The 13856-nt window shown below is 41.5% G+C and overlaps 1 protein-coding gene across 1 annotated transcript in view; it reads right to left on the bottom strand.

Annotated features, from left to right (window-relative positions):
• WWC2 (WW and C2 domain containing 2) overlaps window positions 1–13856 on the bottom strand; it is a 197905-nt gene that overhangs the window by 8524 nt on the left and 175525 nt on the right. Inside the window, exons 19-20 of the mRNA XM_012657458.1 lie at window positions 13526–13618; window positions 10048–10290 (exon numbers count right to left, since the gene is read on the bottom strand). Coding sequence (XP_012512912.1) covers window positions 10048–10290; window positions 13526–13618 — 336 coding nt within the window. The remainder of the gene's footprint in view (window positions 1–10047; window positions 10291–13525; window positions 13619–13856) is intronic.

Here is a 13856-nt window from a genome sequence, read left to right as displayed (position 1 = left end):
CTCTCATGATTATTTAGTAATTGATAAGATAATTTAGTTGTCACTTGGAGCTTCTGAATTTATGTAATTCAAGTTCAAAGGGGACAAATGTAGTATTTTAGTTCCCTCGTGAAATCCTAGCAATAGTAAATGGATGATTTTTGATTAGGTCCTAGGTAAGGATCTACTGACCTAGTCCACACGGAGAAATGACTTCTACCATGCTGTGTTGTATCAAATTTCTAAATTAATAATCATACTATATCACTGTTATTCAAATTCTTGGTAAATTACCATAAGAAAAAATCAATCTTAAAACCACTGACTGATGTGAACAGCAAGTCAATTAGGACAAGGCAGAGAAGGAACATACATGCTCAATTATATGTAGGTAAGAAAATATAACTCACTTTTCTTACCTAGAAATGTATTTCATCAGATCTGAAATACACAGGCTCCCAGAATCCTGTTCTCAGTCTCGTCTCCTCCCATGTCAGTGACCGTGGGGGTCTCTCTCACCCCAGGCGGAGGACTGCTACCCACACGCCCTCTACACAACCTAGTGGCTGCTGACACCTTTACCTACTGGCATTTCTGTGATGACTACAAAATTACTTTGAAATTTGACTTTGTTTTGTGCAAAATAAAACGGACCATGGAACCTGTGAAGATATTTCCTTCCCTGCTGAGTAAGAACATACTTCACTGAAAGATTATATTTGTCTTTGTGTTTATATATTTGTATCTTTATCTTTGTCCAAGGGTGTATGTGATAAAATATATCACAGAATTTCTATCAGCTGTTAACAGTAACTGCTTTGCAGGCAGTTAAATCTCAATGCTGAACACTTCATTGTAATCATTAAGATTTATTTTGTTGAATGAGGTGTACTAATATTTTTGACACAATTTTTTGGTAGATTCTACAATAACTTTTACAAGTGTTAACATCTGTATTATTTTAAGCTTTAAAAAAGTCTAGCATTACAGAACTTTGGCATTTTGACAGAGAAACAGCTGGAAGTAGAAAAAGAAATCTCTGTTTGTGAACAACTCAAGGTTCCTTTGAAAGAATACTAGTCCTCTCTCGGCTGCCTCTTCCTCCTCACCCGACAAGTCATGATTAGATGCCTGGTTCATGAGGACAGGAGGCTCCTTCTTATGCGCCGGACTCCAGCAGGATGTGATTGGTCTCTAGTTCGCATGATGGGCACCGACCTGCCAGAAAGGTCCGGTGTTTTACTTACAGTCTCGCTAAGGAGCCTAATGGAATAGAGACCACAATCCGGTCTTAATTTACAGTCCTCGGCTTCCTGCTCTCTTCCTAAGGGAGTTGTACAATACATGAGGACACTAAGTAAGATTCCGTTTTTATTCCCAGCTACAAAACAGACTTTCAGCCACAAAGGAGAAGGTTATGGAGTATGACCCTGAGACCTGACAGCTCTCCCTGACAAGGGAGGCAGAACCAGTATCTGCTGCTGGCTTCAAATCACTGCTTTTCCAGAAGCCATATTTTTTATGGCAATTGGCAGGCTCTTTGCTCATCGTCAGGCACTTTATGATCATCGGGCTGGAAACCTCACCAATCCCCAACACCACAGGGACCCCTGTGGGAATGGAAGGGCAGCGTGTGAATGTGGGTGCTGGTGTGCCCACGTGTACATTAACAAGTGGATGTGGAGTGAGGAGGAAGCAGGTGAGGTACGTCAACGGCTATTACAACTTCTACGGCTATAAGGAAAGGCATGCAACTGAATTGGTCTGTATTTTCCCTGAGCTAGTTATTTCAGATTTCAGCGGTGAGAAAAGAAGTACATAACTCAAACAATCTATGTATCAACAGAGTTGGTAAAAATAAAGATGAAAACCATTTGTGCTAAGAGGAATCAAGTCATTTTAAAGCACTATAAATGTACCTTGCTTTGTGAGCTTTTCTTCACTGTTGCTTGATGTCAAACTGCCATTAGGCTAAGGGAAGCAAAGATGGAGGGCAGTGGGCTTGACACATGCTTTGGTTTGAATATCTGTCCCTCCAAAACTCATGTTGAGATTTAACTGCCGTTGTAACAGCTTTGAGAGGTGACTAGGCCATGAGGGCTCCACCCTCATGGGTGAGTTTAGTGCCTTAATAAAAGGGCTTTTGGAAGTGGGTTCTCTTTTCCCTTCTGCCCTATGCTATGGGATGACATAGCAAGAAGGCCCTTGCCAGATGCTGGCCCCCTGATCTTGGACTTCCCAGCCTCCCGAACTGTAAGAAATAAATTTCTGTCCTTTATGAATAACTAGTCTGTGGTATTTTGTTACAGCAGCACAGAATGGACTAATACAGCAGTTTCCTATAGTGTGATCCAAAATCTGCTCTATATAACCTGCATATGGCTGCACTGTGGATATCCTGATATGGAAAAATTTCCAGGAATCACGTTTCACCTTAGACTTCAGAATTATCAAAATCTTGAATGTAACGTAAAGGTTTGGTTTCTTTAGGCAGTGTAGACTTCAACTTCCAGGAAAATCTCTAAATCCTCACTTATATTAAAAGCATATTAGATTTGATCTCAAATCACAGAATTTTGTCACTAGAAAGGATCTTGTTGACTATCTAAATTCAATCCTCTTAATTTATAGATAAGTACATGAAATCCTATTAGAGCATGGAAAACACATAAGCCACAGGTATGCATACTTTTATAAGGCTGATTTGTTTTTATTGACTCTCGTGTCTGATGAGGAAAAGGAAGGAGCTGTGAAGGAAAGGAATGGGGAAGGGCAGCGAGAAAGCAAAGCCAGCAACAGCGACCAAGGAGGTCTGACCGGCTCCCAGAGGCACGCACGGTCTCGGGCCTTGCTGGTATAGTCTCTTTTCATTTAGACCCTAAACAGGGACCTCCGGTGCATACCAATGACTCTTTCGCTGGGTATCATCAGGCTAGCTAGAGAGTTTCGGCCCTGTATTGTGTATAAAAATAGAGCATTCTAGATAAAAGCCTCAACTCCTCTGACAAAGGAGTTTTATACTGAACGGTTAATAGCATCCCCACGTACGGTTCACAGTAATGATCTAGAAAAATAACAGCAAGGGTATGGAGAAAGCCGAACGCAAATTATTAAGACAACTATCTCAGATTTTAATAGCTCCTAATTATTTAGATATATCTTCATGTTTCATTAAGCTGAAGTTTTCTTGATGAGAACTGGAAAACGTATATTCTCGCTCTGAATCAAATACTTCTAACACATCAGCTCAAATGCTCTCGACCTTTCCCGCTGCCCTGAGGTCGTCAGCTCTCTGTGGAGTCTGGTGGACTTCATGAAGGGGCGACCGGTGTCTCCCCTTGTGCCTCTTCTCTGGCCCCTGCCATTCGCTTTCCCGTTGAAGCCAAAGTGCGCCCTGAGACTGTTTGGCACTCACATATGCACACGGGCAGAACCATCCTTTCTTCTCCTCTCTGACCGACGACTATGCGAGGTGGTTTGCACGGCTTCTGGGGGCTGAACCCACGGGAGCGAGCAGGCAGCATGCCAGTGGCCACCTTCTTCCTTGCCTCTTCTTTGCTCCCGGGGCTGTGCCTTCTTAGTGAAGTAGTGCAACATTAGAATTTATTTCAGGCTCTGCCACAATCACAAGAGCAAGTTCGCTGAGCTCTTCTTCTCCCTCATTGTCTTGGTGTGCAAACTAAGTCTGAAACCAACTAAGCACTCGTTCATCAGATAATACAGACCAGAAATCCTATTAAGATATAACTAAATTTCTAAGTCACCAATGCAACTTAATGTAAGGATGATTATAATCATTATTAAAAGATTATGAGGCCAGAATCGTGCAATAGGTTATCATTTAGTGACTAAACAACTGTAAACTAATATAAAAATAAAACAGTATTTTGCAAAGAGAATTCTTTTTAAGAAATTTTCCAAAGCTGGAACAAGACCTGTTTATATTTTGCGTTGGCAACACAAATGAGATCTTGGCCTTCTCAAATCTTTGCATTCTTGATCCAAACTGGAAAGGCCCATGATCTTCAAAGTATTCCTCAGCAGTTCTGAGCTCAAGTGATCAGTTTTTATGCCATCTAAGTGAGCACTGCCACACGGGTGACAGAAGGCCTGTTCTGTGAGTACAATGTGTCCAATGTGGCATTAAGAGTAAACTCTACTGGTAAGCCAACTACACTCGGCTTTGTACAGAAGTGTGTTGTACTGTGTTGAGATTTTAACGAATCGAAAGCCCCACCAGGCTATGGCAGCACCTTTATGGAGACTCTGGTTCTGGGGCAGACCCAGGAAATGATGGCACCAGTCGGGCATGGTGGCCAGCACCCATTTCTAGGTGGCGACTTGCAGTAGGAATAATCAAATGCTAATGTTTAGGAGACGAAAGTGAAAAATACCCCCATCACACACATAGTTGCACTGAATGACAGAGATGACAGTTTTCAAAGAGGTCATTTACAAGGGAATTTAGTTTAACTTCACATTATGTCTGGACAGGATGCTTGTGAAATAATTCCTGTGGTTATTTCTGTCACTGAGAACAGGGTGATAGGTCAATATGACAGGTACAAAAAACCCAAACAAACAAGGGGAGTCAGGGATCTCGGCACCTGGTAAAGTGAATTTGGCAGAACAGTCTGCCAAAAGAGTTGAGTGTCAAGTGCAAAACTGCATCTTACACAAGAGCCCTAGGAAACACTGGCTGACCTGATTGTGTCCCTGAATCCCAGTACTCCTGGAATGTGGCCCCCAGCCACCAAGGCATAGCCTGGACCAAGAGTGTCTGAGGGCAGGGCCCCGGCCCTCATGAGGCCAGTTACTCTGGGGCCACTGACAGTGCCCACCAGGCAGTTTGTCACCACTCTTTGCGGGCTGGACTCATCTATTCACCAGTAAGTTGTTGTGAAGTCCTTTATTCTGGTGGTGGGCAGAGGGCAATAAAACTCAAAACAGGATAAAATCATGGTGGTCAACAGGATCAGCAGCTTCAATGAGGCAGAGGAGACTCTTTTCAAGGTTGGATAGAACGTGTACTATAAAGGCAAAGGTGGCCTCATCACTCCCCTGGGAAGTTTACACTCCAGGCTGAAGGCACCACAGGAGTTTGAGAGGAAGGATTTGCATTAACAGGGTGTTTTTTGTTTTTTTTTTTTTAAACAGGGAACACCAAATTTTCTGCAGCTGAAAACAAATACATTATTGACTAGCTCATTAAAGGATAAATCATTAAAATGAACATATGTGTATCACACATCAACTCTTACTTGACTGTAGGTTTTCAGAGGCTCTGAGTAACATGTCTAAGTCAGCCCTGAAGATTTCCTTGGGTTGCTGGGTTCTACACTCCTTCCACTTTCCATCTACTTGTACTAAGAGCAAATCTGAAGACTTCTTTAGTGTAGAAGGAAAACAAGAATCACCCTATTAGCCCCCAAACTTTGAATCACCTGTTAACAACAGCAAAAATCTTAGCAGAATCCTCCAATGAAAGACAATTTAAAAAAAAAAAAAGGCTTAGAAAAAAAGTACATTTATGACACTTTTAATTTTAAAAGAATGCCGTGATCTTGTTTTTCAAGCAGTGTTAGACATACTGCTTGGATCTGCCAATGCCCCCTCACTTGATTCCAGGGGGGATGCTGACCCTGGGGACCTGCGAGGAGCCTCCCGATCTAGCCATCGTCACACACACCACTGCCACACTGCCCTTCCAGACAGCACCTCTTTATTAACCTTCATGGCTCCTCACTGCTCAGGCACTCAAGGCTCTCAACAATCTTGCCTCGGCCTACCTTATCTCCAATTAGGTAGGACACAGAATAGGCGCAAGAGTTACAAAAAATAAAAATGTGGAAGATACATCCCATTGTTTTTTACTATGAGTTTTCAACTTTATTTTTGACACCGAAGTCCTTACCCTATCTGGAATTATTTTTGTATATAAGGCGCCGGTCCACCGTCATCTTCCTCCATGTGGATAATCTTTTTCCAGCCTCCCTGATTCCATGGTCCCTGCTTTAGCCACTGGCTAATACACCACGCCCATCACACAGCAATGTCTGTGCACACGTATCTCTGTTCTGAGCTTTCTATTTCATGTCATGACCAATTTCTTGATTCCTCCATACTTGTCTAACTACTTTAGCAATTTAATAAATCCTGATTTCTTGCAAGGTAAGTCTCCCTGTTTTTCTTCTCCAGAAGTACTTCAGCTACTCTTTGGCCTTTAATTTTCCCATTAGCTTTATTAATATCCATGAAGAACCATGTGGGTATTCTGCTTGGAATTACATTGACTCTATGGTACATTTTAGGAAGAATTAACCATCTTCCCAATATTAATTCTTTCTCTATATCAGGGCTTGGCAAACTATGGCTTTCCATCTGTTTTTGTAAATAAAGTTTTATTAGAACACAGCCACAGCCATTTATTTACATCTTGTCTGTGGCTGCTTCTGTGATACAATGGCAGAGCCAAATATTAATAGTAGTGGCTGACACCACATGGCCCACAGAGCCTAAAATATTTAATATATGGTCCTTTAGAAGAAAAGCTTGCTGACCCCTGCTCTATGGTATATTTCTCCATGAATTTGTGTTCTTACATTTCTTCCAATGAGGTTTTATAATTGTCTCTATCCTGTACTGCATATATTTTTGTTAAATTTATTCCTTGAAATTTGAGATGTTTTTGATATTCTTGTGACTATTATCTTAATTTCCTAGTTGTTTCTGGTTGTATAGAAATGCAATAGACTTTTATTATCATTCTTCTATTTACCCATCTTGCTAAACTCTCTTATTATTGATAACTTACAGATTTTTTAATGTATGCAATCATATCATCTGTAAATAATGACAACTTTATTTACTCCTTTTTAATCTTTCTGCTTCTACTTTGTTCTTGCCTTATAGTACTGATTAGAACTCCTAATGCAACATTGAACAGAAGGGTGCTGAATGTCATGTGTCTGATTTCAAAGGAAATGATTCCAATGTTGTCTATTTAGGATCACATTTGCTATAGGTTACTCTTCATCAAGTTGAGAAGTTCCTGTCTCTTTCTAACTTAGAATGAGTATTGACTTTTATTAATATTTTCTTACATTTCCTGAGTTGATCAAATGTTTTTCCTCCTTAATCTGTTAAAGTGATTAATTATATTAACATTTTTCTAAGATTAAAAACATCCTTACACATTTCAACATGGTCAAAATGTATTATATCTTTTTAATCCAGTGTTGGATTCTATTTGCTAATATTTTAGTCAGGATTCTTGCACCTACATTCATAAATGAAACTGGCCTGTAATTTTCCTTTTTAATAATGTCTTTTGGCCGGGCGTGGTGGCTCACGCTTGTAATCCTAGCACTCTGGGAGGCCGAGGCGGGTGGATTGCTCAAGGTCAGGAGTTCGAGACCAGCCTGAGCAAGAGCGAGAGCCTGTCTCTACTAAAAATAGAAAGAAATTATCTGGACAACTAAAAATATATTTAGGAAAAATTAGCCGGGCATGGTCGCGCATGCCTGTAGTCCCAGCTACTTGGGAGGCTGAGGCAGGAGGATTGCTTGAGCCCAGGAGTTTGAGGTTGCTGTGAGCTAGGCTGACGCCACAGCACTCTAGCCAGGGCAACAGAGCCAGACTCTGTCTCAAAAAAAAAAAAAAAAATAATAATAATAATGTCTTTGTCTAGTTTTGGTATTAGGGATGTTGGTAATATTAGATGAATTGTGGAGTATTCTCACTCTAGTGTCTGGAAGGGTTTATATAAAATTTAGATAATCCATTCTTTGAAAGTTTGGTGGAACTTGCCTACAAAACATCTAAACCTTATAGTTTCTTTGTGGATAGATTTCTAATCACTGCTTCCATTTTTCTAAGATTTATAGAATTTTCTATCTTTTTTTCTTTCCAAACATCAGTTCTAATATGCTATAGTTTCTTAGATATATCTTGTGAGCATGTAGTTTTGATAGTATTCAATTATCTTTTAAATCTCTTATCTGTAGTTCTGTCCCTCATTATGTTTATAATGCTCTTTGTCTCTTCTCTTCATTGATTTTTGTCAGAGCTTTGTCTATTTTTTTTTAGTTTTCAAAGAACTTCTTTTATTGAGCTTCTCTCTACACAATGGAGATTAGACAACAGTCAGAATAAACTGAAGTAACAAGCAATTGATGGATGAATCTTAGCATTATGATATTAACTAGAAAAATTAAGTCCCATCATTTTTATAATTATTGATATCTAGAATTTCATATCATGACAAACTGGAAATAAATCAACAAAAAAACCCAAAGATGAAAAGTTCTGTTTATATACTTGTAAAACTGCAATTCAGCTTTGAAAGTCTTTGACCAGTAAGAGTCAAAGACTGTGATGCTTCTCCATGATATTAAAGTTGGTCAAAGTCAACCAAGAATTTGAAGTCATTGTTATTGTTTAGTTAAAAGACGCAAGAGAGTAAAAATGACAGCTATTGTCATTGAGGTTACAAACATAAGAGTAGCTATTTCAGCTTGTAACTCAATCTTCCATTTTGTAGGAAGAGCTGCTGTGGCCCCCTGTCATGTAGGCTCTTGTCCACGGGCCCTTCACTGTCTGGGGCCCATCTGGACCTTCACTAATGTAGGGTCCTGTCCCTGCTGGGTCTCTCACCCCTGAGGGCTGAAGCTCCATTATCTGCTTCCAAAACAGTTTAAGCACCACCTCCTCCATGAAATCTCTCCTGATCTCCTCAGGAAGTGATTTCTCTTGGGACCAGGTGTGTCTGGCTCATCTGCTTTACCAAGACATAACTGTGTCTAATTGTCCTTGTATCCACTGTAGGGTCAAACGTACAGTATCTAATTATCCTAATATTCACTGTTGTGTCAAACAGAAGGCCTACAACTTAACTCCACACTGAACAAACATTTACTGAGGTTCTATCGTGTGTGACGGTATCTTTCTATCAGGTGGAATATAACACAGATGTGTAACATGTTATTATATTTAAACTTTATTTAAAAATTATTGGTGTCAGTTTGATTCTTGAAATTCATTAAGTTTCTGAGTTCCATCTGGGATCAGCAGTGCCAGTCAGCTAAATAATTCAAACTTTGCCTAGAGAACCATGTAACATATCAACAATAACTTTGGGCTAGAAAGAACAGTTTATATTGTAGACAAGATTTTTTATTATTTTCAGGAAGTATCTAATCTATTTCAGATTCTTATCCAAAGGGGTTGAAAGAAAATAATGTTTTGGCATTTGTAATATTTCAGCTGTATTTGTTATTTTAGCTATATTTGTTACTACATACGGACCTGAACATACACTCCTATACCAGAATATAAATTCTAATCTTGAGAGAATAAATCGATTTCATATATATGCAGATTCTCGAAAATTTTAGTAACATTTAGGTGGCAGTTCCTTAAAAAAGCACCCTATTTTTAAATCAGTGATTTTATCTTACTTTCTTTGTATAGCTATTTGTAGAGTGAAAGGCCAGGGGGAAGCCAATAAGTGAATTATAATCTTTCTTGAAGGTAAGAATGAAAGTGAAAATTTAGGAGCACTAAAATTAGCAATGTATTCACAATTGATGTGGTTAGTGAATATTAAAGAGCTACCCATAAAAAATCCAAACAAAATGTATTATTTAGCTAAAAGTTATACTGTATCTATTTGCCAGGGTTTATGCTGAGACAGAGAAAAATGCCAAGGAGAAATGACCACCAAGTCCCTCTTCCCCTGTGGCCACGCCCACTCCACACCACGCGCACTCCCTGCAGCCACCACTACCACCCCGCTGCCTTGCTCCCTTCTTGCCAGATGGCCAGTGTCCCCCAAAGGTGCAGCTATGGGCCTGAGGGAGTAGGGCAGCACTATTTTAGAAATATTCTTATTATTTAAAAAAAGGCCTGTAATAGTGGGGAAAAGACGTGTTCCAAGTTCTAGGAAAAGGATCTAAACACTTGTAAGCAAACAGAGGAGTAAGTTGGGTACCTTCTACACAGCAAGCTTTAAAAAGGATGCACTCTGTGTAAGCCCCTCAGAGATGATGGAGACACTGAGATCTGTACCTGCTTCTCAGCTTGCTTCAGGAGCTTCTGGAACCTCTCGTCCTCCAGCACACCTGGTGGAAGGTCAGTCTCTCCCTGAGCTTTCAGTTCCTCCAGCTTTTGCCGCAAGCCCCTCAGGGCCTGCAGCTCATCGTTGAGGCGACTCTGCCTGGTCAGAGATGCCTGAAGATCCAGTTCTAAGTCTAGAGATGTACGCACTGGGCATTCTTGTGCTGTTCTTCTAAGGACTGGTTGGCAAACAGTCTGGATAGTTAGAAAGAAAACAACGACAAAACACCATTTTAATGTGAGTAGTGATTATTCTCTCCCTCCTTCCTGGCACAGGATGGGATTGTACTTCCTTGCTGCGTGGAAGTGAAGGCGTAAGTGGCCGAGTGACTTGACTGGCAGGGATGCACACCACACCTCCAGGCAGTAGGCTGTCAGAGCCAGTGTGAGAGGTACACATTTCTGTCCCCTGCTAGAGGGACAGCAAAAATCCAGAGGGAGGCTCCAGCAGCTTGGGTCCTGAGTGAGAGCAGCACGGAGCCTGGCACCCAGCCAACCTGAAAGGAACAAGTGGCCAAGCAAGAAATAAACCTTTATTGTGTTAAAGCAGAGATTTTTTAAGTTGTTATCACACTATAGCCTAGCTTAGCCTGACCAATTTACTGTGTGGAGCTTGCCCTATGTGAAAAATAAATACATTATAAGGTATTTCCATTTCCTCCGTTTCAGGGCATAAAACTCTATCCCCACAGCTTGCCACCTTTGTGACCATTTCCATGAGTGTTGGCCGGAATGCAGCTGGTCACTGGGGCTGAGATTCTGACCCCCTGCCCCAATCGGTACACTTACACTCCAGCTCCTTCCTTGATTTCCCATGGTGTGCTATCGGCTCTCACCACTGAATCATCACTGCTCTTCCCAGGGCCAATCTTATCCATTTATCAAGCAATAATTATTGAACATGCATGAATAATGTCTGCTGGGGCTGTAGGCAAAACATTAGGAAGAGAAGACACAATCTCCAGCCTTGAGGACTTTGACTGCAGAATGGCATGAGCCATAAGCAACAGCAAGCTGAGTTAGCACACAAGTGTACAGGAAGTTTAGCAGATCATTCAGTGCTGGGGCACGCTCACTTGTGGAAGAGCATTTAAATTAGGCTAAGAGTGCACTAGCCGAAGGGAACAAGGAGGTATTTTTTGCCTAGACTGTTGGCAGTGGGAATGTAAGATAAGAGGTCGCTAATAAGAACTTTTACTATTTGATACAAGAGAGGAGAGACACTTGACAAGTACTCTGGTTTGAAGATCTGTGTAAATAGTAGTGCTCATGACAGACGGAAGGCAGAAGGCTTGTCTGTCCCTCTTCTGATTTCAGCGCTCTAGCTCAAGCTGGAATCGCTCTACTGCCTCCTCCTATTCCAGCACCTACTGCACGCTCACTGGAAGTCTGGGTGCTAGGCTTCTGTAATGTTCTTATTATTAGGTTCCTTTTACTCAACTGCTGCCCTCTCTACAAACGCATTACATAGTAAGAATCATCTAGACATACATTCTCTTTGACTGTATTACTTGTTTCTCAGAATCGGAAATCTGTCCTGGTTGTCATGTACATGTAGGACTCTAAGTGCAGTGGTCTGCTGGTAAATGATTAACAACTGGCTTTCTAGGGGAAAAAAAGAAGCACTGATTTGTAGGGTTTGCCAATTTCATTGGTGTAAATACTCCCACCATAATCTTTTTCAAGCTATCACTGTGATGTCACCAAAGTGGGAAGAGACATGCACAGTTGGCTCTTATGAGCCAGTATGAAGAGGGCCCCGCATATCACTGCTAATGGGCACCCCTTTCCCTCCTCACTCACATGCCTGGCACTGTGCTTTTCCAGTAGGCAAATCTCTTACTGGTCTCAGCAGATGCTTTTGTTCTCTTACATCCCTACATCTTTTTCATGTTGCAATTCCTAATTCAGAACACCATTCCCCATTCATCCCTGTCAAACCATATGTCTACTTTAAAAATCATTTAAAACCATCTCCTACTCATGCTTCAGGACTCAACTTTGTCTGCTTCCAGTAGTTCTGATAACTGGGTTTATCAGTAACTCAACTGTTTTTCACCTCCACTCAATTCATAAATACTTCTGGTTAAAATTTCTCTGAAGAGTGCAAGCATCCTCTGAAAGTATGTGCTGATTAAGAAGGCAGGACACTTAGGAAGCAGTTGAGAAGAATTTCCATTCAAGATGATGGAAATTTAGGTGCTTGGTAACCTCAAAGATCTACATCTCAGAATTTCCTCAAAATACTGAAAGCTAAATAAATGCCAGCACATCGCCTTTAGACAGAAAGGAACATGCTTTTGTTTCTTTCGAGTAACTGGGGAGTTAACCCAGGGGAGCCGAATCTTGCCTAATCAGGCACCTAGTGCTCTGCATGTGGCGGCAGGAGACCAGAGCGGCCTTCCGGTCTTTGTGCCTGACCTTCCTGTCCACAGTGCTGAAGCTCTGGCCAAACCACACACACCTCATCCTTGTGTGTTTTCCTGCTCCCACGTCACTTCCTGCCACCTACCCACAGCACCTAGTATGTATCACCCCCACCCTGCGACACGCTACCATTTTCTTTTGCAATTTTATGCATCAATGCACAGACCTCCCTACTGAAACTTTTTGACTCTCCCACCCAGATGAGCTCATCCCCTCTCCCACCTGGCTCAGTTTAGCAGCCTTGCACCCTGCACTCGAGTCCCTCCTCTAGACTGTGGACACCCGAGGGTGGTGACCTCACCACTGACCGGCCTCTGCACATGCAAGGCTCTGTCCTTACCAAACCACACATCTTAAGCCAAAATGATCATAGTAAACAAATCACTTTTCTTTATTCATTTCAAGTATTTCAGCTGTTGGTAAGTAAACAGCAATTTTTCAATGACTTGAACAGTCCAACCTTTTAATTTATTTAAATATTCTCTCGGACTTGCCCTTAAAGCTCATCCAGAGACCTGTGACCTCCAGGAAGATGCCACATTAATTCTGAGCTTCTAAAAATACCTGCGTAAGCAAGTTAAAAAAGCTGTGTGTTCTTTACCGGAAAGTGTGCTCCTTCAGGAAAGGTACCAGGTTTTACACACTTCCCACAATTGCTCAGGAGCTATTCACAGTGTGGGGCCACATGAGCCGTCGTTAGAAATGTGTCCAATCCTCTGTCTGACACACTCGTGGGCTGAGCAGGCCCCCGCTGCACACACTGCAAACTAAATTTCCAGCCTTAACCAGCACGGGTTCCAGGCCAGTGATGAACGCACGCTCTCAGCTCTCATCCCTCTCTACCCGCACAGCTGCCGTGACATCTGCATCTCTGTAATCCCGGGGGCGTCTCTCAGCAGCCCGAGCACACAGCACTGACACTAACACTTCCGGGATCTGTGCTTCGCAGCTCACAATTCTGCACTGGCCCAGGACAGCGGGCTGTGGCTGAGGGAATACATACCCTTTTGACTCTCAAACTGCGCCGTTCAGTGGAGTTCCTCACAAACAGTGACTTTTTAGCCAGGGTCGAACTGTCACTGTCACTCCGATTTAACTGGCAAAAAAACATTAAAAAAAAAAAAATCACCACGTAAGAACATAGTGCAAGTAGAACTTTGGAACTGAGAAGTTTACCAAATAAAGCAGGTAGTGATAATACAAGTTTATTTCTTTAAAGAAAACCCTCCCAAACAAGGTTTTTTTTTCCCTGTTCTATGCTTTTCTTAAATAACTTCATTTTCTTAAATAATTTAAACAACTGCATTTGGGTGGCTGTAATTAAAAAGTCATAT

Source organism: Propithecus coquereli, unplaced genomic scaffold (assembly GCF_000956105.1).
Source record: "Propithecus coquereli isolate 6110/MARCELLA unplaced genomic scaffold, Pcoq_1.0 Scaffold543, whole genome shotgun sequence".
Classification (NCBI taxonomy): Eukaryota; Metazoa; Chordata; class Mammalia; order Primates; family Indriidae; genus Propithecus; species Propithecus coquereli.
The sequence above is the reverse complement of the archived record's forward strand: the minus strand, read 5'-3'. Positions and strand labels throughout refer to the sequence as shown.